Raw genomic sequence first — 21,031 nt, 5'->3', positions numbered from 1 at the left:
GAACCCTTTTGTGAAGAGGACCTGCCCTGTGACCTCACTGTGCCTTTCAGCTCCATTCAAGCCCAGCAAGCTCCTATAGTTTACAGCCCTCTGGCTGTAGATTTTTCCTGCCTTATGAGGTTGCAAAAGTCTTATGCAATTTCACAGATTGAGAAAAAAACAACAGAAGGCTGAAAGAGCTTGTAAAAAAGTCATATGGACGTGGCACTTCTAAGTATACTACTTCATTAGGGTAGTGAGCATCTTAGCATACAAATGACAGAAGGGCAGCTTTTAGTAAACACAAAAAAAAAAAAAAAAAAGAGAAAAACCCCCTAGTCTCAGACAGACAGCTTAACTGTTTTCTGCAGGGCTAAGCCTGAGGAATAAAAATAAGTATAAAAACCCAATAACCTTTCCCATTGGGGTCAAGTGGTTGTTAAAGTGGTGTCTGGACAATCTTTTCTTCCATCCTCTGCCTGCTTTTCAGCTGATTCATAACATCACAAACATCAGCCCAGATGTCTCCAATATACTTTGTGATAATAGAAAAATATGCAGCATAGTAGTTACTTTATCCAAGCTTGGAAGAACATTTTCCATTTTTCCCCCCCCTCAAGCTCTCTTTATTTTTTAAAATATACTCTTCCACTTTCTAAGGAAGAGATATCTATAAATTACATCTCTGGAAAGAATACCAGTAACAATAATTTCACATGGCAAGCTTGACACACCAAGGAGAGCAATGTTTTATGTTGCTCTTAGCAAAATTTTGACCAACCATTAATTTTATTTTAAAAAGCTGAATAAATAAATAAATAAATAAATAAATAAATAAATAAATATATACACACACACCTGTAGTTAGTTAATTCTGCACAAATAATCTAATGTGGCACCATAGCAGGATGGATGGGTGAAATGTGAGTGGTCTGAAATATCCCTGTGCCAGAGGCTGTCCACCTAATGCAGGTGATTACTGAGGGCTTACTGGGGGGGGGCTGAAGGAAGAGTATATGGAGGAGCCTGTAGGAGCTGAAGATGGATGCAGTTTTTGGAGTCTGTTCTCACAGTCCTTGCCTAGATAACCTGTGTCAGCCTTTTTACTGGTTTAGGTGACAAAACCTGGCAACATGAAGCACCATAAGGGAGGCTGTGTCAAGAGCTGAGGCAGAAGAAAGGAAGAAGGAAAGGAAGAAAGGTGTCGGGGGAAGAAATTGGAGGAAGGGAATTAGAATTACTCGTATTTTGTCTCTCTAAGCAGCAATCTGTCATGGAGAGATCCATGTCTTTCCTTGTGATTACAGGAGACCACTACTTAATTTACTATCTGCCACTCAAGCTTTATTAATAAAGGCCAGGCCTGATCAGATTTATGTGCATTGTTGAGATATGTCTGGATAATATTTGCCTGATCTAGATATTTTTCTGCACCCCAAGCCAGATTAGCAGCAGTTTGCTGATGGAATAGCAGAGTTCAGGATCTTTATCTTGCATCTCCCAGTTTCGTCTCAATTCAGGACACACCGACAAGCATTTTTGTAGTTCATCTCCAGCTGTGTCCTCCACAACTTGCTGCAGCAGAGACAACAGAGGAGTTACCAGGTCAAGAAAACGGAACCATACCTTCTTTCTCACAGAATAGGGAAGAGCATTATGGAATATATTGATTTTACTCTAATAAGTAAATCAACATCAGAAAGAACATCTGCACCACCCTCTCTGTCTGATCCTCTCATAGCAAAACCACCAGCGTCCGCTTTTTGATCCTTAGACAGCAAAACTGAAAATCCAGCCTTTGTAATCTTCAATTGAGCCAGCTGGTAGAATGCAGATGCAAAGAATGAGACGTCTTGCCATTGGCTGTAATCTAAAGCTAAAGACACTAAGCCCACAGAGATACATTAATGTCAGAGAGCCCGTCAGGAAGGCAGATGGCAAAATAAACAATTTGGGAAAAGAAGCACTAAACCCCTCACTGGCACTTAATAGTAACATGGGTAGGACAAATCTCACCAGGGTAGGGAACGTTAACAGCCTGTTTGTGACAAAATGAAATAAAATTATTTGAGTTGACACTTATGTTCTCATAAATCTGACTGACACCTCTATTACTGTTTTTTACCTGGGACTTCAGCCTTCACTTGGGATGCTGAAAGCTGCTTGCATAAGTGAGCCAGGCATCTGATGGAGCCCAGCATCCCTGACACAATTCATTTTCTGCAGACTCCTGTTTTCTGGAATGCAGGGGGACTCCTTTGTTCAGGGCTCTCAGCCCATTTCTGCCAACTCTCTGTCCCACAGGTCTGTCTGCAAGTGCTCTCCCTGGGAGTGTGCAGGGCTGAGGCTGTCCAGGGTTTCACTGCTGCACCTCCCTTAGCTTTTTTTAGGGGTAGTTTCCTTTCTTTCTTCTTCTAATTATCCCTCAGTCAAAGTTTTAGGCTCTGTTTTCTATGTCAAATCCCAGGAAAATCTACAGCTAGATAAATCCCACGTTTCAGGTCCTGCCTGGTATGTCAGCTACTGTGTCATTGAAAAGGAACTGAATTACCTCTTCCATGAATTCAGAAATACAGACCCACATCTATTACCTTTCTAATGCTGTATGGGCGCATGTCATAGATCATGCTGTTCTCAGCAGGACACTCTCTGATCTAAGGCTGTGGTTGCTCAGGCCCACATTTGAGCACTCAGCTGGCTCAGGTTTCAGCAGGTATCTCACCTCCTTGTGCTTTAGGTGCACTTTCCTGGGAGCTGGTCTTATTTCACAGTGAGAAACAGCTCTGTCCCTGGAGCACTGTAGAGGAAACAGGCATAAAGGGGGAAGTGGCTACTTTTTACTGCTTCCCTGATGTATTTCACTCTACCAGTCACCCTCCATGTGCTCACCACTATGTGGAGTGCCAGAGGACCTGCTGTGTCCAGTGAGGAGAGGAAGAAAAGCCTTGTTTCAGTGTCTATATTTTTTATATCTCACCAAAAAGAGTTTCTCTTGGTTTTGTTCCTCTATTTTTGAATATATCTTTTAAAATAAGCCAACAATAAAAATACAAAAACCTCCTCCAGATATTTATCCCGGAAGATAATTTCAGACCAAAATTAAACTCTGCTTCTTTGTTTCTATCCCTAGAATCTTGCTGCCACACAAGTAATTGCAAGAACAGGCTACACCAGCTAAGATGACCGAGAAGACGCAAACTCAGATACATCTCCAAACTCTGACGCTTGCCTAAACAACTCTAGTGTCCTATGTTAGTACTGCAGTGACTCTAGGAGCCTGCTCCAAGTTCATTGGCTTCAATGTCCATTACTGACTTAGCCCAGACTTCCAGAAAGCTTTCAAAGCCTGGAAGGATGAGTATACTACAGATGAAAAAACCAAAAAAAACCCAAAAAACATGAGTGTGCTGATGAGAAACAGAATAGCCTAGAGCCTTCAATCTCTAAGCTGCTGATGTCTGCATGGTTAAAAATGAATTACCTAGGGCTATACGAACCCCTGGTGTTAGCCTGAACAATGCATTCATATCCATTTACCTGAAATCTAAATTTGGTTTATCGCATTTCATAACCACATGGAGGATGACAGCATCTCTTTAATGCTGAATCAGAGCAAAAAGTTTCCAATTTTTATGCACATCAGCACAAAAGAAACCACTTCCACTTACCCAGGAGTACTGTAGATCCATATCAGTTAGGGAATATGTAAGATGTGGCTGATGAGAAGAGCAAGTACAGTTTTCCCATTCTTCTATTTTTGAAATTAAAAAGTCACAAGGACAGAGCTGGTTGTCAGGAAATGGCTTCCAGTCACTCCACAAGTGAAATTCTGTTTCAGAATGAATTGAAATTGTTCCTAAGTTATTAAGTCTGGAAGTGTATGAGCGGCCCAGAGACGCAGAAATAAAATCCATCCTGGTCTCAGCCTCTTCCTTTCTCCTTGTGCTATCTTTCCACGTCTTCTTTTCCTGAGGTTTTGACAGCTTCATGCAAGAAGTTAACGCTTCTTCATCCTCTTCAGAGAGATAAGCGTCTTCTAAGGGATCTTTAAAAATGCAAATACTTGTTATAATGTGTTGCAATTCATAGAGAAAGTAGTACTACTTTTTTTTTTTTGTTTTAGTTTAATAGCTGTCTTTCAGTCTTTATAATGAAAAAGGCAAGGACTCCGTTAAAAAAAAAAAATTAACAAAAAAAACTCCCACCAAAATAAAAACCAAAAACAAACGAACCACCAACAGAACAAAAATCAAATAATGATGATAATTAGGGAGATGGAAAGAATTTTGTACTGGGTCCGGCATTCTGAGCCAAAAGTGAGATCTGTTCTCCAGTTAGCATATATGTCTTTTTCCCTCAAAGGTGTGGAAAATTTTATTAGTTCTGCCCATGAAAATTTGCTAACTAAATGTCATATTGCTAGTAGTTTCAGAGAGCATGAGTTGAGATGGAAAATCTCAGGAAGCTTTTTGGACTATTGCTCTCCCACCCCTTGTGTGTATGTTGTAGTTACAAAGTAGTTGTTAAAATCCCTATTTCCCCATGTGTTTCAGCCCAAGCAGTGATTTGGGTGGAGCAGTAGCTCAACAGATAGTTTAAACTAGTTTTGCTGATACTGAATTATAAATAATATAAACAAGAGCATTGTACAACCAATGCAGTGTTAACATTAGCAAAACAAGTCCAGAGGAAGAACTGTTGCACAGTCAGATCAGAGATGTATAGGAGACTCCAGAAAATCAGCTGAGGCCAGAATCAGCTCAGAATTCCTGGGTCTTACAGTCCTGGGCACTCAGGTATGATGAGAGACCCACTTGCTTATCATACCTCAGACTTCCTGCACTCGCAGATGCTACTGACCCATGGATTTGCACTGGAAATCATCTTCCCATTTGTGAATTCTGCCTTTCTGACCGGAAATGCGATACTGAACTGGGAAACCCCAAGTGTCCCCAGCACGGGGGCCCGCTGTTATACAATTCTATTTATCTAGAATCCCCATTTGCGAGATATACTGTTACAAAACTCCAGCTAGTGTGACAGGAAACAGGTTTTCACACTATGAGGAAGTCAGCACTGGAGTGGTATCACAGTAACATCTCGGTTGGGGGGTGAAAATCGTGGGTGGTGAATGACAGGCCAGGACAGGATTGTTTACAGTTATGTTCAATCCAGTGTCATTTGCCAAATGCTGGAAAGAATGCTGATGTGATGCTGCACTTACTGAGGGGAACCAGAACGTGCTTGACATCTTCCAAGCTTTGTGTGCTTGTTTTCTTTGTTCGGACCAACTTCTGCAATCTTTTTAATGTTCCCCTGGACTCAGCTTTATTGTCTGGTTCTGTACCCTGAAAGAAAAAATAAACAAAATCCAAAACCAAACCAAACCAAAAAAAAAAAAAAAACCAAAAACAACCCAAAAACAAACAAAAAAACACCCACACAAACAACAACAACAACAAAAGACATTAAAATCACTCAAACCCTAAAAATAAAAACTAAGAGTAACATGGTGTTTATCTTGAGAATGACAAAGTGTTGGATTCAAAGAACTGATCATTGACACAATGCTTTTAAAGTTAGGCTTTTCTCTGCTTTGGAGTAATAGGTAAAAAAAAAAAAGGGAAAAGACAGCCCGCAGAAAAATATCAAGCTTAGGCCAGTGTTCACATTGCTGTTTACATATTACTTTTCATGAATACCTGAGCATTACTGAATACAAGAAGTATTCTAGACACCCCCATAAGGCACAGTGTGGACATCAGCTTATCAGCACCAGCTATTCTTCTGTGCTTTTTCTGTCCTTCACCTGTGTGTAGATTTCTGTCCTCTTCCAAATTCAAGATAGCAGGAATGCATTTTTACCTTAGTGAATGAGAAAAAACTGAGGTGCAATTTTTCTGTTTCTCATTGTGAGATGCCTTTGCAAAATAAATCACAGTGGTTTAAAATGCTGATATTGCACTCATATTAGATCTCTTGTAGCAATAATAATTTGTTCACTTATAAGTAATGATACAAAAGCAACATGATGACTTTGATTTATGATCTGGGATTTCCATCATGGAGACATCAAGATAAATGGAAGATAATCTATTCAGATAATTTCATTAATGGCAAACTCTAATCCTCTTTTCCTTAAAAGCGCTCATTTCATAGAGTCTATTGTTAGGGAAAAGTCATAAGTGCTTAAATAATAAATGCAGTGACTCTCTTTCACGTAGAAAAAGGCTCATGCAGTATTAGGTGGTGGTGAGACAGCTTTTAAATTTACAGTATTTTATTTTGGCTTACCTAAGCATCCAAATACTGAATTTTATCTGCCTATCCAAATATTCTTTGATGTGAAAACCAGACAATCAGGTGATCTGTGTGTTGCCCCAATCTATAAGCAAAGCTATCTATAAGGAAAGAATTCCCACATGAACAAGAACCAAGAATTTTATTGATTTCCCTACTTAATGGGTTTTAGTGATGAAAAATCATGTCATATCACAAATCAAAATGAATTGTTTAAAAAAAAATAAATCACAGGCTACCATTTAGCTGCAAATAATTTGCATGAAGTGTGCAGGAATACTTAAGCACAAAAAATATACATTTAAAAAAAGACCTACATTGTGTCTGATAAACTGGAAACAGTTTATACAAAGATATTTTAAATACCTTAGAAATCTTTGCACAGTGAGATGTTATGAGGATTAACCTGGTGACAGAAATACAGCAATCTGGAAGCTAAGTGTAAAACGCTGCTGGTCAGATTCCTGCAATCTCAGTCCTGTTGAGCACTCACTTTCCTGGGTGTAACTGCATTAATTTCAATAAAACTACTTGCACAGCATGTCACTTCTCAGCATAAAGAACTTAGTCATGGCACAGCCTAATCTCTGTGATTTTTCTTCAACTGCTTTGCCTTTTCCAAAGGAGTGCAATGATTTAATCATGGCTACCAATGCGCTTAAATTCAGAGTACAGTGTGATAGTGTGAAGACAAAGCTTAGGGTGTGTTTACTGTGTCCACAGTGCTAATTGCTGTCATACCATAAAAATGTTAGGAGTTTCAGTAATAATGTGGCTGCCCATAATTAATATTAAACTACTTTATGATGATAGACAACTTCTTGCTCAGTTTAAAAGAGTTCAGTAAAAAGCACTAAATTTGGAGAAAATTTCTGTTAAAAAATGTCAATAAAGCCATGGTCAACCAGTGTATAGAGAAGCACTGGGCAGACTTCTTTCATGTGCTCCTGCCCGTATATATCTGACCTTTAAATATTCCCATGATGTTGGTCTGGTACTCCAACTAGTTTAAAATTAGTGCACAGTCAGACTAAGCAGCCTAGGATAATAGGCAGATTCTGTCCTGGGAATCACAGCAATAATATTGCTAATAATAAATAATAATAAATAATAATCATTTATCTAATGATAAAGAAATATAATGATTAATAGCAGAGCAATAATAAGGTATTCTACAGAAGACAAAGAGATATCATGATTAATAACATGGATATGGATAAAGATCATTCAGCTTTTGTAGAAGGAGCATATAGCACAGGAAAAGCAGCCTGTAGTGAAAAAAAAAATAAACAATTCTCATGCAACTCACCATTTCACTGTTACCAGGCACACCTGGATTGTGAACTCGTGGTGGGATCCATTGCTCATAATTTATCACCTAGACAGTAAGAAAAATAAAATTTAAAAAACCCACCAACTTATATAAGATGAATAAGCGTAATTAGCATAATGTAATTAAATACAGATAAGAGTTCAGCAGATTTTCAGCCTGGTACTGTGTGGATATGAAAATAAAAGACTGACATGCACCAGCTGCCACCCATTGAAATTATTTTGGTATTGAGCTGTCTTTATTTCCTCAGTTATCTGGGACTCAGTAATGTCTTGGAGACATCACAGTGAAAGTGGTACCATGGCAGAGCTGTGCATTATAGTATGGGATCCTTGGATCTCATCCTAGAGCTTGGCTTTCCTTGCTCAATGAACAGAAAAGCCAGAGAAGACTTCCCTCAGCAGCAAGCCCCCAGCTGAGGAGCATCACTGATGCAGTTCTAAAAAGGGTCTTGTTTAGTTCGCCTCATTTTTTCCTGGGATGTTGAGCACCAGGGGTGTGAGTTTGAAGTGAATTAACAATGTGGAGAAAATGGGACGATCCTCAGAACCAAGACAAGGCTATTCACACTTTTCATCATCTGCCCATAAGCCATTTGTTGGTCACAGCGTCCTCAGGAGAGGAACACCAGGGGAATACACCTTCCTTGGGGCACTGCTGCAGTCCCTAGGGGGCAAGCCTGGCAGCGCCTACAGCTCAGCGGGAAAGTTATGAACGCTGGCCTTTTTCCTTCATGAATATGAATGACACGTTGAAGGCTGAATGCAACCTAAGAATTTACGTGAGAAATGAAGCATGAAACATTTTTGAAAATGTATTAGCCCAAAGACTGCGTTACTTGATATTTTATGTCCTTCCCAATATGCTACAAAGGCTCTGAGCCATCAAGGGAGCCCTGCTAGACACGAGTAAATAAGAACAAAGATATGAAAAATAAATGCAGAAGGTAAAGGCACTTTTTATTGTAAGGTACAATTACTGCAGTGGTGCTCTTGCTATATCCCTCAGCCTGTACTTCTGTTTCAAGTCCCATTTTCCAGCACTTACAGAAAGAATGGAATGAATGAATGTCAATTTAGGAAATGGAGAAGGATTAAAGATTTTGTCAAGCACTCAGGGAAACTTATTTGCTTTCTCTTTTTTTTTTTTTTTTTTCCTTCCACAGGAGAAAAAAAAAAAAAAAAACTAAGGTGTTCATCTGTGCTATTTACTCTTACTTGTAAATTTGCCTCTTCCATGGCTCACAGAATCACAAACTCCCACAGACCAGGTGAGGTAGGAATGCGCTTTTGGGGATTGTCTACTTTAGCTCTCTGCTCAGAACTGGTCACCAGAGCAAGTTGCATAAGTCCATCTCCTCACAGGAATGCCTCCAAAGATGAACTTCTCATATCCTCTCTAGGAAGCTTCATCAGTATCTGCCCACCTCTTATACTAGAAGAGTCCTTTATGTTAAGTGAAATTTCCTGTATCTCGGTTTGTGCCCATTGCTCCATCACATTCCTGGGAGTAGCTGCCTGTAATTCCCTGGACTTTCTGGGACAGCTCAGTTGTGTGATCTGTTCCACCCAGTTTTGTGATCCTGAGGCTGCAGTTGTGAAATTGCATGGAGACTTCTAATTCCTCCTGTCTGTTCCCCATGCTGTGTGCATCAGCAGACAGCCACTTCATAAGGACACTCATTTGTGCTGATTTTGCAGAAAAGAGCTTCCCCCATAATGCTGTTCTCTCAGCATTTCCTTCTTTGTGTGCATAATGCAGTGCAGCAAATGAATACAGCTATAATCACACTATTTTGGAAGATTAAAAGAGAATTATATCAATGTTACCTTGATGATAATGAATACAAGCGGTAACAATCACTAAAATTCAAAATAATGCCATTAAACCTGATTTTTTTAAAAAGCAAGTGCAATAGGTCTTGAACTGATACCAAAGATTGGAGGGACCCAGGCCCCTATAGTTTATCATTCATGCACCTGAAAAAAGCATCTTCAAATGCTTTGAGAAGACAAAAGAAAAAAAAAAAAAAATTGCTTTGCCTATAAATGGGGCAAATGGTTCACGGGAAAAAGTTTTAAGGGATTTTATGGGAACCAATACATAAAGCCTTAGGCCTTATTCCCTTTTTTCCCTCCATAGTCTGTCATGTCTGAGGAATGACCTCCGGGATCTTTACCAGGAGCCAGTCCAAAAGCTGTCATGGCAGTATAGGGGCAGAGCCAGAGATCCCACACACTAAGGGAAAAACTATTGTAGGAAATCAAAGAATAATATTTCTCCAGAATACTTAGAAAATGAGAGAAAGAAATCAGAGAAAGAAAATGAGAGATGCAAAAGAAAAAAAGTTCTTTTCTCCTTTCCTTTGTCCTCAGATACTCTTTTGTCAGCTGGGAGAGGAGATAATCATGGGAACAACAGTGCAGAGACAGATAAAACCCTGAGGGAAAGCAGGAGAAACCTGGGACACACTGACTTTCCAGGCACCGGATTCCAATAAGGTTGTCTGTCCCCCGATATACAGATCATTTGACTCTTTTTTTTTTAAACCCAGATCTCGACTTTGACCTACACTGGAGTTGAGCTCTGTCTAAACATTGGGTCCTCACAGTTCTCTGTCTTATCTCAGATGCCTTGAGGGTGATGAATATACTTTTTTTCTTGGTTTTAACCTAAACATCTAAAAGGATTCCTGACATTGTATAGAAACAACAAAGGAAGCTCAGCTGGAAGGTTTTTTCTAAAGTTTAATGCTCACCTTGAATTTAAAACTTTTCTGCCAAGATAAATTTAATCGATTTTCAGCTTCTAAATAATTTTATTGCATTAATTCCTCATTTGGAACACACACACATATATAGGTGTGCGACACATTTTTAGTCCCAAACTGGGTAAACTGTCATGTCCTGTGAAATAAGCAGAGCTAAGCTGGTTTGCTACAGATAGGAACTGAAGCAAAATATTTTCAGAACAAACATTGGACTGGGAGTTAAATAAAACCCCAACACCGGTCATTCCAATTCCAGAGCTGCAAGTCTTTCTTTTCACCTCTTCTGTTCACCAGCTTATGGGTTGTTACCTACTTTTAAGTTGTTGCTATGATATTGCAAGCCCAGGGGTTGGAATTCATTAATTTCTCGTGCCAGTGGGATGACTAACACAGATTTAGGAGGAAGAGATATGGAATATGTTTATAGAAATTCAGAAAGCATTAGTATACATATGCCAATATGGATCATGCAAGACAGATGTAAACACTTAGCACAGATCTCGCCAGACACAGTTCTAGCACATCAATTTAGCAGAAATGTATTCACTCAGGGAAGGAAAAGATTTTCTAGGCAATGAAATCCATATGGCCTGCATAAGAGAAATCATGGACAACTTTGGAAGCCACCAGAGTCTTCTTTTAAAATCAGCTTCTAAAATACAGTGGCATACTGAGTATGAAGTTTAGGCTAGGCAAATGCTGAATGGAAACAAGAAATGATTTTTTTTTTAATGAAAATTTAGATTCTGAAAAAAAGAGTAGTTGTTTCACCTGACATGTTGTTTCTTCTATCTTCTTTCCTTGGAGCAAATGTATTCCATCAGCAATAATATTATCTTCTGTGAATTATGACCAAAAAAGAGAAAACATGCTTTAAAATGTCCTGCTTTATGTTTTTATGAGGAATATAATTTGAATTGCACTTGATGTTTTGAGCTGACATTTTGACTCTCTGAAGTTAATCTTATATCATTTAAGCATACATTTTATCCTAAACTGCTTTGAAGTGAGACTGCAGAACAAATTGTCAAACTGACTCACAGAAAGAAAACTCATTCGTGTTTATTTCTTCTTTTGTACTCAGTCCTCAGTTTACTAACCCAGAAACCCACTGTGACTTTCCTCTTGCCCTGCTAATTTACAGCAGCAAAGTCTAGAATATTCGTATGAAAAACGAAGGACAAAAATGATCTTTTCAACTGAGATCTGTTTAGTTTAGATTAGATTATAGAAATTGCTTTCAAAAGATGAACATCCTCCCATCTCTTGCAACAAAGGAATGTTTGGACGGGAAGAGTATTAACCTTCACTGCAACAATAGGTCAAACAAGTCTGAAAAAAATTATTTTAAGTGAGTTTACTTTGAAAGGTCTACTTTAACTCCCAATCGTAAGGCAAAGCATCCACCACTGTAGGACAGCCCTAGTGATTAGAATCCATCAGAACAGATATCAGGATCACCCAGATATTTTGAAGGGAGAAAGAAAAAACGTGAAGAAAAATATCTGCTAATCACACCACATTTTCTAAAGTCACTAGAAAACAGGAGGAATTTTTTTTGGGGGGGGGTTCTCATTAATCCTAATTTGGCATCTTTATTGCTTCTGTGGAATACCTTACAGCATCAGTAGTTCTCCTGTTTGCAATAGGATAGCTTACTTAAAATAAAGATCCACAAAAACTAACCGTAGGCAGGTGAGACTGATTGCATTGTATTCCCTACATTTAACAGGAAAAGAAAGAGTAATTCAGGGAATAATTCTGCGTGACTTAGATTCTTTAGCTATCACATGAAAAAAGTGTCTGAATGTGATCATTAAAATTTGTATTCAAAGAGGCACATCAGATCCTGGTCCAGATTTTGTCTTAAGCACCTACAAATCTCCCTGAAGTCATTGAGGGCGTGGTGTCTGACAATCTGGTTGTTTATTTCATTATATAGCTAGCTGGACTTCCAGGAGCACCACAACTCATGTTAAGCAGTGCTCATGCAACACCAGATTAACATAACTGGGTTCTTTCTGGTCCTCAGGATAACTTGTTTTCATCTCCTGCAGGCTTCTCTGTTCACAACACCCCTACGCTCTGTGAGTTTACTCTGGAAATTAAGTCTTGCAGTGTTCAGCTCTTTGCCCCGAAGTCCTCCTACAATCTGATCCAAAATACTGAGTAGCTGATTGCAGCTGAATCACAAACAATTGTGGGGCAACATATAATGCCCTTAACCTAAAAGACTACATACAGTGACACTGCTTTTAACATAATACTGTTCAAAACCAAATTAAAACAGAGAGTTATTAAAGCAAAGTTTAGTGGTCCCCCCCAACCACAATGTCTTATGTTAGCCATAATAACCTGAACCCACAGTGCTCTTATATCCTGCTTAGATCAGCTCTACAGTCCACTGAATCATGGAATAAGATATTTGTGTAAAAGAACAACCAAACAACAACCGAAAAGAAATCCAAAACCAGAACCAAAAGCAAAACCAAAAAGCAACCAAACAACAACAAAAAAAAAAACCACAAAAAAAAACACATGCAAAAGATATAAATGAACTTCAAATAGCGCTGCAGCGTTCTTGTCTTCCTAGACTGGCCACAGGTACCAGTCACCCTCCTGTGGAATGAATTAGGAGCAGTGGAGAATTACATCCACTGGGGCATCACTTCTTTCCTGTTTGTCTCCATAACCTTCCATGGACGCTCAATGGCTGCGACTTCCACAGTCAACTTTTCAACAATGATGCTTTTAGCCTGGCAGATCTCATGCTGATGATTTGGTTTTGAGCAAAGGCAGGTGTTTCCACTATTGTGTCTGTGGGATCTATTTGTGTTCACTGCATTTTCGCCCTGGGAAACTTGTGTTTGTAGATGTAGTAGTACACATGCTGTCATCAAGGGCTTCATCCGAAGACTACCAGGGTCTGTGGGTCTCTACAATTATTGCAGTGAGATTTTGAGACAGGTCTGTGAACACAGCTCAGAAGTAAGCAGAGAAGTCTGTGGTGACCACCATACATGGCTTTTTAAATGTAACAGAAATTCATTTTATGCAAAAGGCTTGCAGACCTTGAAGGATTATCTCTGCTAAGAGAAAAGTTTGATCAATAGTGACGAATTATCTTGATCGATAGTGATACACTGTAAATCTCCTTGCAAAAGGTTTTCACCACTGTGTGAAGGGGACTTCCCTTGAAATAATTTTACTGCAGTAGGGGAAAGGGAGATTTTTATTTAGCTGCCAGCTTTGCTTCCTGTTCCCTTTGGGCCCCTGCCCTTCAATTACAACACTTGTCAGCTTTTAAAATGTGCACCGCTCCTTTTGCATGCTTTGGATATTAAAAGGGTAAAAAGTGCCTGGAGTAGAAAAGACTTTGGAGGAAGGTCAAAAAGTTCTACTTTCTCATTCAGTCTCTCCCCACCTCCAACTCAGCAGCCTCTGGAGTATCATTGGAAGAATCATTCCAAAATGGTTTTGGTTCAAAGTCAGACTTGTCAGGAGAGAAATACTTAATATATGTTTCACCTATCATTAGAATCTATTCCTTCCAAGCCAATGCCACGGAAGGACACTTTTCCCTTCACAAGTTCAGTACAAGGATTCCCCTAAATCTTCCTGTCATCTCTCATTTCTGGTTCTGGTTCAAAAAACCAAATTTGCCCACAGATGGGCAAATGCAATATGTATTGCAATTTCAGATCTATTTCCAAACATTTAAGAGTTTAACTTCAAGTGGTGAACTGAACGAAATTCAGAAGGAAAGTTGCCGCCCTGTTCCTTGCTTTCTTTGATGTATCCTGGTAATAGTGGAATCTCCTATCAGTGGATGATCTCTAGACCATTTGTGCAGGAGATATTTCCACTTTTTTGGTTTAAATTGAGAACAAGACATACTTCCACTTTAATCTCATGTATCTTGGTTTCTGCTTCTGCTGAGCTTTGTCTGGTTTGTTTTTTTGTTGATTTTTGTTTGTTTGCTAACAAACTTTTCTGTTTGTTGATTACTGAAGCAACAGTAAAGAGATCTACCTTAACTTTGAAAATACAAATATAAATACCATTCCTGGAAGCAAAATCAAGCAGATTACCAAAGGATTTTGATTTTTAAAGTCCAGTTTGTGTTTGAATAGGTAAGGTGACTGCTCAGTGATTAATACTCAATGTTATTTTAATGAATTTATATTGGTACACTCTTAAGCAGTGTCATTGCTGACTTCCCATGCACTGGGAAGTAAGGTTGTTTTAATAAACTTAGTCAGAACAGTTTTAGAAAGAGAATTAGACAAAGTACTTGCATCTAAAATTTTGCCAACTCTCTTTTGCACCCGCTACAAAAAGTTTCTTCTGAGAAAAATTGCACCCTTTCCCTGTTGGATATCTGGAGCCGTGTAAAATATTCGGGAAACACAGATTGCTACAGCTGGCAAACCCAATACAACACAACTATGGCAATTTACTGTAGGGAAAGTCTCCTTTGGCACATAGACTACAGAGTGAATCGGTCATAGAGTGTGTTCTTAGCTTCCCAGTTTTAAGGTAAGTTTTATTTTAACTACTTTACCCACCCCAACCCCCTGCCCCGAGGACAAAGTAAATCCCTAAAAGACCTGACAGATTATTTAGCTGGATTATTGGTGAAAAATGAGAAATTTTCCTAGGTGCCCTTTTAAACACTTTGTTGAAAATGCAAGATCAGCTGAAATATGTTTAGCAATTACCTTCAAGCTGGCAGTGCCTTCTGATGTACGAATCATTCTCTGGCTTCCTGGAACCCTGCCAAAGTGTGCCATTCACATTTTTCCTGTCTAAAGTAAAAGCACAGAGAGCAGTCACCTGAATTCATAGCAAGCCTGTGAAATAACAGGAAATTCTATAAAAATAGCACGAGAATGCAAATCAAACAAGCCTGCAGAACATCGGTGGCTCTGCTCAGACATGGAAATCAACTTATGATTTTGCAATACAGGAATTTGGATGGATGGATGGATGGATAATATCTATTATGGTCAGACTTCAAGTTTTTATCATCTTTTGCTGAGGTTCAATACTTCTTTTAACGCTGTTAACACATTATCAGAATGATGGTTATTTTTGACCCTGGATTTAAGGCCTAGGATTCCATCGAACATCTGTGCCTTTGTTTTGCTTCCAGGAATTGTATAAATATTATTATTATTAGTAGTAATATTGTTTTGTTGTTTTGGGTTGGTGTTTTTTTTGTTTGTTTTGTTTGGTTTGTGGGATTTTGGTTTTTTTTAAGGCTACCCTTACTGAACTAGAGTGTTTGTAAGGAATAGCATCAAGGAAGCCCACAGTGATGCCCCATGGACTCCAAGGCTTGGACTGTCTCAGCCTGGATGGCTGAACTAGGCTGGCTTTGAGAAGAAGATAGCCATTCTCCTGCTTCCTCAGTGAACTTCAAAGTGCTCATGCTTCACATGTAGATAACTATCCAGGATTTGTGCTTTCTGTGTTTGTTTTGTTGAGTTTTATTTAATGCCAGGTTTCACTCGGAAAGTTTTCTTTGTGAAAGCTCTTGTTGATCCTGTCAGGTACTGTGAATTCATTACAGCCCGTTTGCTGTAGACCAAATGACACTGCCCTGCATGAAAGAGTTCCCAGCGCAGGGCTGCAGAGTGAAGCCTTAACACAGGGGAGCTTTCATCTACCTGAGACACGTTGTTAAGTAGAGCCATATCATTACAGCCACATACAATCCCCTTTATACTCAGCAAGGCCTAGATACAACAACTACAACAAAACTCCAAAGAATAAATGAAAACATGATAATAGGAAGCTCTCACAAAAAAAAAAAAAAAAAAAAAAAAAAAAAAAAAAAAAAAAAAAAAAAAAAAAAAAAAAAAAAATCCAGGAAATTTTACTTTTAATAAGCTGATGATTATTTCTTGTAGAGTAGTTACACGATAGAAACCATTGAAACACAAGTGCAGAAAACAACACACAGTGTCAGGATGAGTTTAACAAAACCCCTGAATTTCCTTCTTGGAAGGAAGTTGTTTGCAAAAATTCTCACAGAGGAGTTTTAAAGGGGAAAGGGCAGGGACATGACTTTTCTTAGATCAGAGGCATTTCAGGGTTTTGTTGAAATGATTAAAAGAAACACTGGACATGCTGAGTATTTCTAATGTTGTACCATAACAGGTTCTTCATCTCAATGTGGTTTCTTTATTTAACTAGTTTGTTTTCAATATCTACCTACAAATGTGTGTGTGGAAAGCAGAGAAAGGGGAAATTCTATTTTTTTTCCTGTCCCTCTGCATTTGCTCCAACAGCTGTAAAACAAATCAGACCCTTAATTAAAGTTGGTTCTCTGAGATTAGCAAGTAAACAGTAAATAATTTAAGCAGCTACTAACCAAATGCTTCATTTTCAGACATGGACTTCTGGATGGATCTAAAAGAATTAAAAGAATTTACCATTAGCTGAAAGTCAGAATGAAAAAAATTAAAGCTTGTTTAATCAAATATGGGTATTTTCAAACTAATTCTTCAAAGCAGGACACAGAGATTTAGCGGTGTTATTCCCACTGGCCTCCATTGGAGTTACTTGTCTCATTCACCCAATTCATCTCCCACAGGCCACACAAAGCTCTGAAAGCATCTGAGGTTCCATTCTGCAAGAATATGTGACTCAACTTTCTTTTTGAAATGAAAAATTCATGTTGGGGAACCCATCAGGAAGAAAAGAAGATATACGTTCCTTTTAAGCGTGATCTGAAGTGTCCTACAACTTTTAGAATTATTGCCTTAAGTTTGGTGACATGATAATGGATTGAGCCAAATAGCTACAGATGAACATACCATCCCCCGGACCCTGAGTGACATTTTATTGCCCCACTAAACCTTGAGCTTCTCGAACACTTACATTAAGGATTAGTCCTAATTCATGCTTCCATCTGTGATCAGTAGTTCATAGAGGACAGCTTGAAGAAAAGACTAACTTAATTGGGGGGGAGGTGGGGGTGAATCTTTGAATAAAGCTTAATTTGTTTCACATTATCCATTAAAAACGCAATGGAGAGTAATTTATGAGAAGCGGTTATAGCAGGTGAGAGCAGGGACTGTCTAATCTGTGACAGTGATCAGCAGAAGGGAAGGAGCACAAAATCTGGGACGCCTCTTCCATCCTCAGTCATGTAGGTGCTGAAGTGCTTCCTGAGCCAGAGGATGCAGCTAAAACAGCTGTGGGTTTTTTAAGAAGCTGGTCTGTACCCATTAGTTCCTTTTAAAATTACTGGATTCCGTGATTCCAGAATTACACAGTTTAATTCTTTTTGTCTAAACAAGGAATACTCATATTATTTCTGCTACCCCATAAAATTTGGTGCTTCCTTGTTACCCCATTGTAGGGAACAGAGAATGATCAATTCCTGGTTTACTTTGTCCATATTTACATGAAAAGTCAATGGGAAAATTTCCACATTCTTACTGGGAGTGCCATGCCAGGATAGTGATGGCTGGACACCGTGAAATAATTTTCATTACAAAATCTTTTCATGTTGATTCAAACTATTTTCTTCTAGATCACTTTTTTTTTTTTTTTTTTAACTGATCAGTCAAAATATCTCAGCAATGCTTCTAAATTCTGATAATTTTTAGAATAGGATTAGGTTTCAAAGAGAATAGTTTTATTTGCATTGTAAAAATTGACACTTTAACTATAGACTGCTATTTTTTTTTTTTTTTTTTTCCCTGGGGCAGACTTAATTCTGATCTAAGCAGGACACTTTGAGGCATCCAGGTAATTTTATCCTATGTGGTAGAGGTAAGGTCTTGGTAAGGCCTACACAGTAGTTTGACTTCCTTTAAAGTGTAAAAGAATGACGAGAAATCCAGGAACAATAGAGTTATGTCCGTATTTTAGTTAATGAAATTTTGGGAAGAGTTTCACAGAGCCCTGACTGGTGACATATAGTTGAGATCTCACAGGTGAATGCTCATGTCTCTGTGTTTGAAGATAAGTTACTAGTGTTTTAATCAGATGACAAGAAACAGATTAAAACTCTTATTTAAGACAAAAGAGCTTTTCATTTTCTTAGAAATCTTTACCCATTTTGAGATTTTTTTTAGCAACAGACACAGATAACACTGATGTTCTTAATTTAGCAGAGCCACACCTACAAATGGGAAAAAAAAAAAAAAATCAACAAAAACTCCAGGGATTTTCCTGTCTGTCACAGCAGACAGATAAGATCTGTCTGCATCATTCCATTAGGCAGGATTTCAGGTTTCATTTGAAGGGTCCACTTCAGTAATGCAACAGCCATCAGCATGAAGTAAAAAAAGAATTTTCAAAATAAAATCCTCTGCCTGTTAATAAATATTGATCATTAGCCCAAACCATAGCATTGTGTCCATGAATGGATTCAATACATGCTGCTATCACAAAAATTATTCATAAAATTATGTCTGACCTGCTTAATCCAAATCATTTTATGAACGAATTTTTTACTTGGATTAAGAACACAAACAAACAAACAAACAAAAAACCTTCTCAGGAGATTATCAGGTCAATGGTTCAAACATACTATAAAATAGGTTACCACTTCAATCTCGCAGAAAAGCAGACATATGATTAAACCAAGTTCAGATTAACTGCATTTGATTTTAGCTGTCCTGGTTCTGATATTTTGGAAGAGAGCTGTGTGGATATGAAAAAGTCGTGGCAAAAGAAACTTAGCAACGCATTACAAACTCGTTATGTGCTCTTCAACTGCAACATTAATACATGTACTCTATGAGAATAAAAGCAACATTGGCAAACACTAATAAAACAACAAAGATGAAAGGTACAGACAAATATAGTGACATTGTGTAGACCTTGAACTGGTCTCAACTTACTTTCTTTTTTTGGTCAGTGTGTTCTCAAAGTCAGGAAACTCCTTTTAAAAAGATAAAGAGAAAAGGTCTATGAAAAATCAAAAATGACTAATCCAAATACATTATTTCTATCACTAAAAGGACAATGAATTATATACTTTTGAAGTGTATTTTTTAATATCCACAAAGATTTCCAGTCTTTCTTTTGCTAACAGCTGAAGCTGTGGAGGACACAGTGAAGCAGAGAATATATGTAATTATGTGTTCTGATTTCAAGAGGCTTCAGTTATCCATGGCTCCCAGGAAGCTGACAACCATAATACCCCTGAAAAAACAGAGAACCATGCTCATACCCCAGGAATGAATATCATATTTTTTTCCATTGTATGATTCTTTGAAACTTTCTGAGGATCAAAATACCCCATGTTCCAACGGGATGTGTTTTCCTGATGGATGCAGGACACAGACTCTGTAAACCCAAATGTGCAGGGAAATGTGGAAGAGGGCAGGAAATAGCAAATAAAATCGAAAGCTCTAAAGGGGACCAAATCAGAATCAAACACTGGTCTGGAGGCAAGACCACACAGCCCCCAGGGCCCAGACAATAAATATTTATACCCTGACAAGGTGTGAGAAGGAGGAGAAGTGACGTAGCTGTTGAAGGAGAGAACAAAAAGGTGCCTTGCTGGGCAAATTATGCCAAAACATCTCAATGGATATTTGCTGTGCAGTTAACCATGGACTTGAGGTTAATTTTAACTGCAGGAAAACCTAAGGATGTCATGCTAGGACAGAAGAGATCTCTGTCCCTATAGTAATGTGATATCTCCTGATACAGGATATCAAAGCACTGTATCACTTTTTTATTTATTTCTTCCATCCTGAAAAGCAGGAACCAGGTTAAAAATGTCCATGATGATGCCACTTCAATCTGTTGTGCAACAAGAGGCATTAAAAAAATAATATAACCATTCATTATTTTATAAATCTGAAAACTTAGTATAGCTGGACTTATTCTTCATAATATTATGTTTAATTTCTTTCCTTCTTGTAACACTAACTATATCTGCATGACTCTGACCACTGCAATTTAAAAATGCCATCCAGGTTGCATGATAAAAAACCAAAACCTGTACTACATACAACCATGTACATGCATAATTGAGTATTTTATACTTCTCCTCTCCTCTCATTAAAATTCATCACTGATTTCTTTTAAAACTTTTTCAGGGAGTACATTAAGAAAAGGCTGTTTTCCCATGCTAAGTTATTTTAGCTGAGTGTAGGAGGACCTTTAAACATGTATATTTGTGAATGTTCATAATTGCATGCAGTTTCCACATTTTTTTTTCACCTGTGGCAACTTGCTCACAGATGCTGTGTGTAAATCAAACGAATATACAGAATTTATCACTCACTTTGAAATAATATAAGCAGTGTAAGGTAAGTTTCTTGATGAAAAAATGTCAGCATTTTAGTCTTGGGACAAGTATTTTCAATAACTCAAGAAATTACTAACTGAGGTGCACAAACACAGAGAATTTTAAAAATAGTTTTAAAAGTGATTTTAAGGCTTCTTTAAATAGGTAGTGTCAAAATTTCCTTGGAAAATATCAAATATTTGATTTCAAACAGGTTTGTTAAAGGGAGCATTGTGCATGGAGGTCAGAGACCAATGGATATTATAATTTAAAATCTGTGCATGATCCAGGGAAAAAATTGAAGACAGGCCCCATTGTGGCAATATACCTAGAAAGATTTGATTAATATCTTCACACACCAAATATCTGGTGTAGACCACGAAAC

General features: G+C 38.1%; 1 protein-coding gene across 1 annotated transcript in view; it reads right to left on the bottom strand.

The window, feature by feature from the left end:
- The window catches only part of SAMSN1 (SAM domain, SH3 domain and nuclear localization signals 1), an 83,399-nt gene that overhangs the window by 47,535 nt on the left and 14,833 nt on the right, over positions 1-21,031 (bottom strand). The window contains exons 5-10 of the mRNA XM_058424033.1: positions 19,247-19,287; positions 16,762-16,799; positions 11,154-11,221; positions 7,589-7,657; positions 5,204-5,327; positions 3,648-4,024 (exon numbers count right to left, since the gene is read on the bottom strand). Of these exons, the coding sequence (XP_058280016.1) occupies positions 3,648-4,024; positions 5,204-5,327; positions 7,589-7,657; positions 11,154-11,221; positions 16,762-16,799; positions 19,247-19,287 (717 nt within the window). The remainder of the gene's footprint in view (positions 1-3,647; positions 4,025-5,203; positions 5,328-7,588; positions 7,658-11,153; positions 11,222-16,761; positions 16,800-19,246; positions 19,288-21,031) is intronic.

The sequence above is a fragment of the Hirundo rustica genome, chromosome 2 (genome assembly GCF_015227805.2).
Source record: "Hirundo rustica isolate bHirRus1 chromosome 2, bHirRus1.pri.v3, whole genome shotgun sequence".
NCBI lineage: Eukaryota > Metazoa > Chordata > Aves > Passeriformes > Hirundinidae > Hirundo > Hirundo rustica.
The sequence above is the reverse complement of the archived record's forward strand: the minus strand, read 5'-3'. Positions and strand labels throughout refer to the sequence as shown.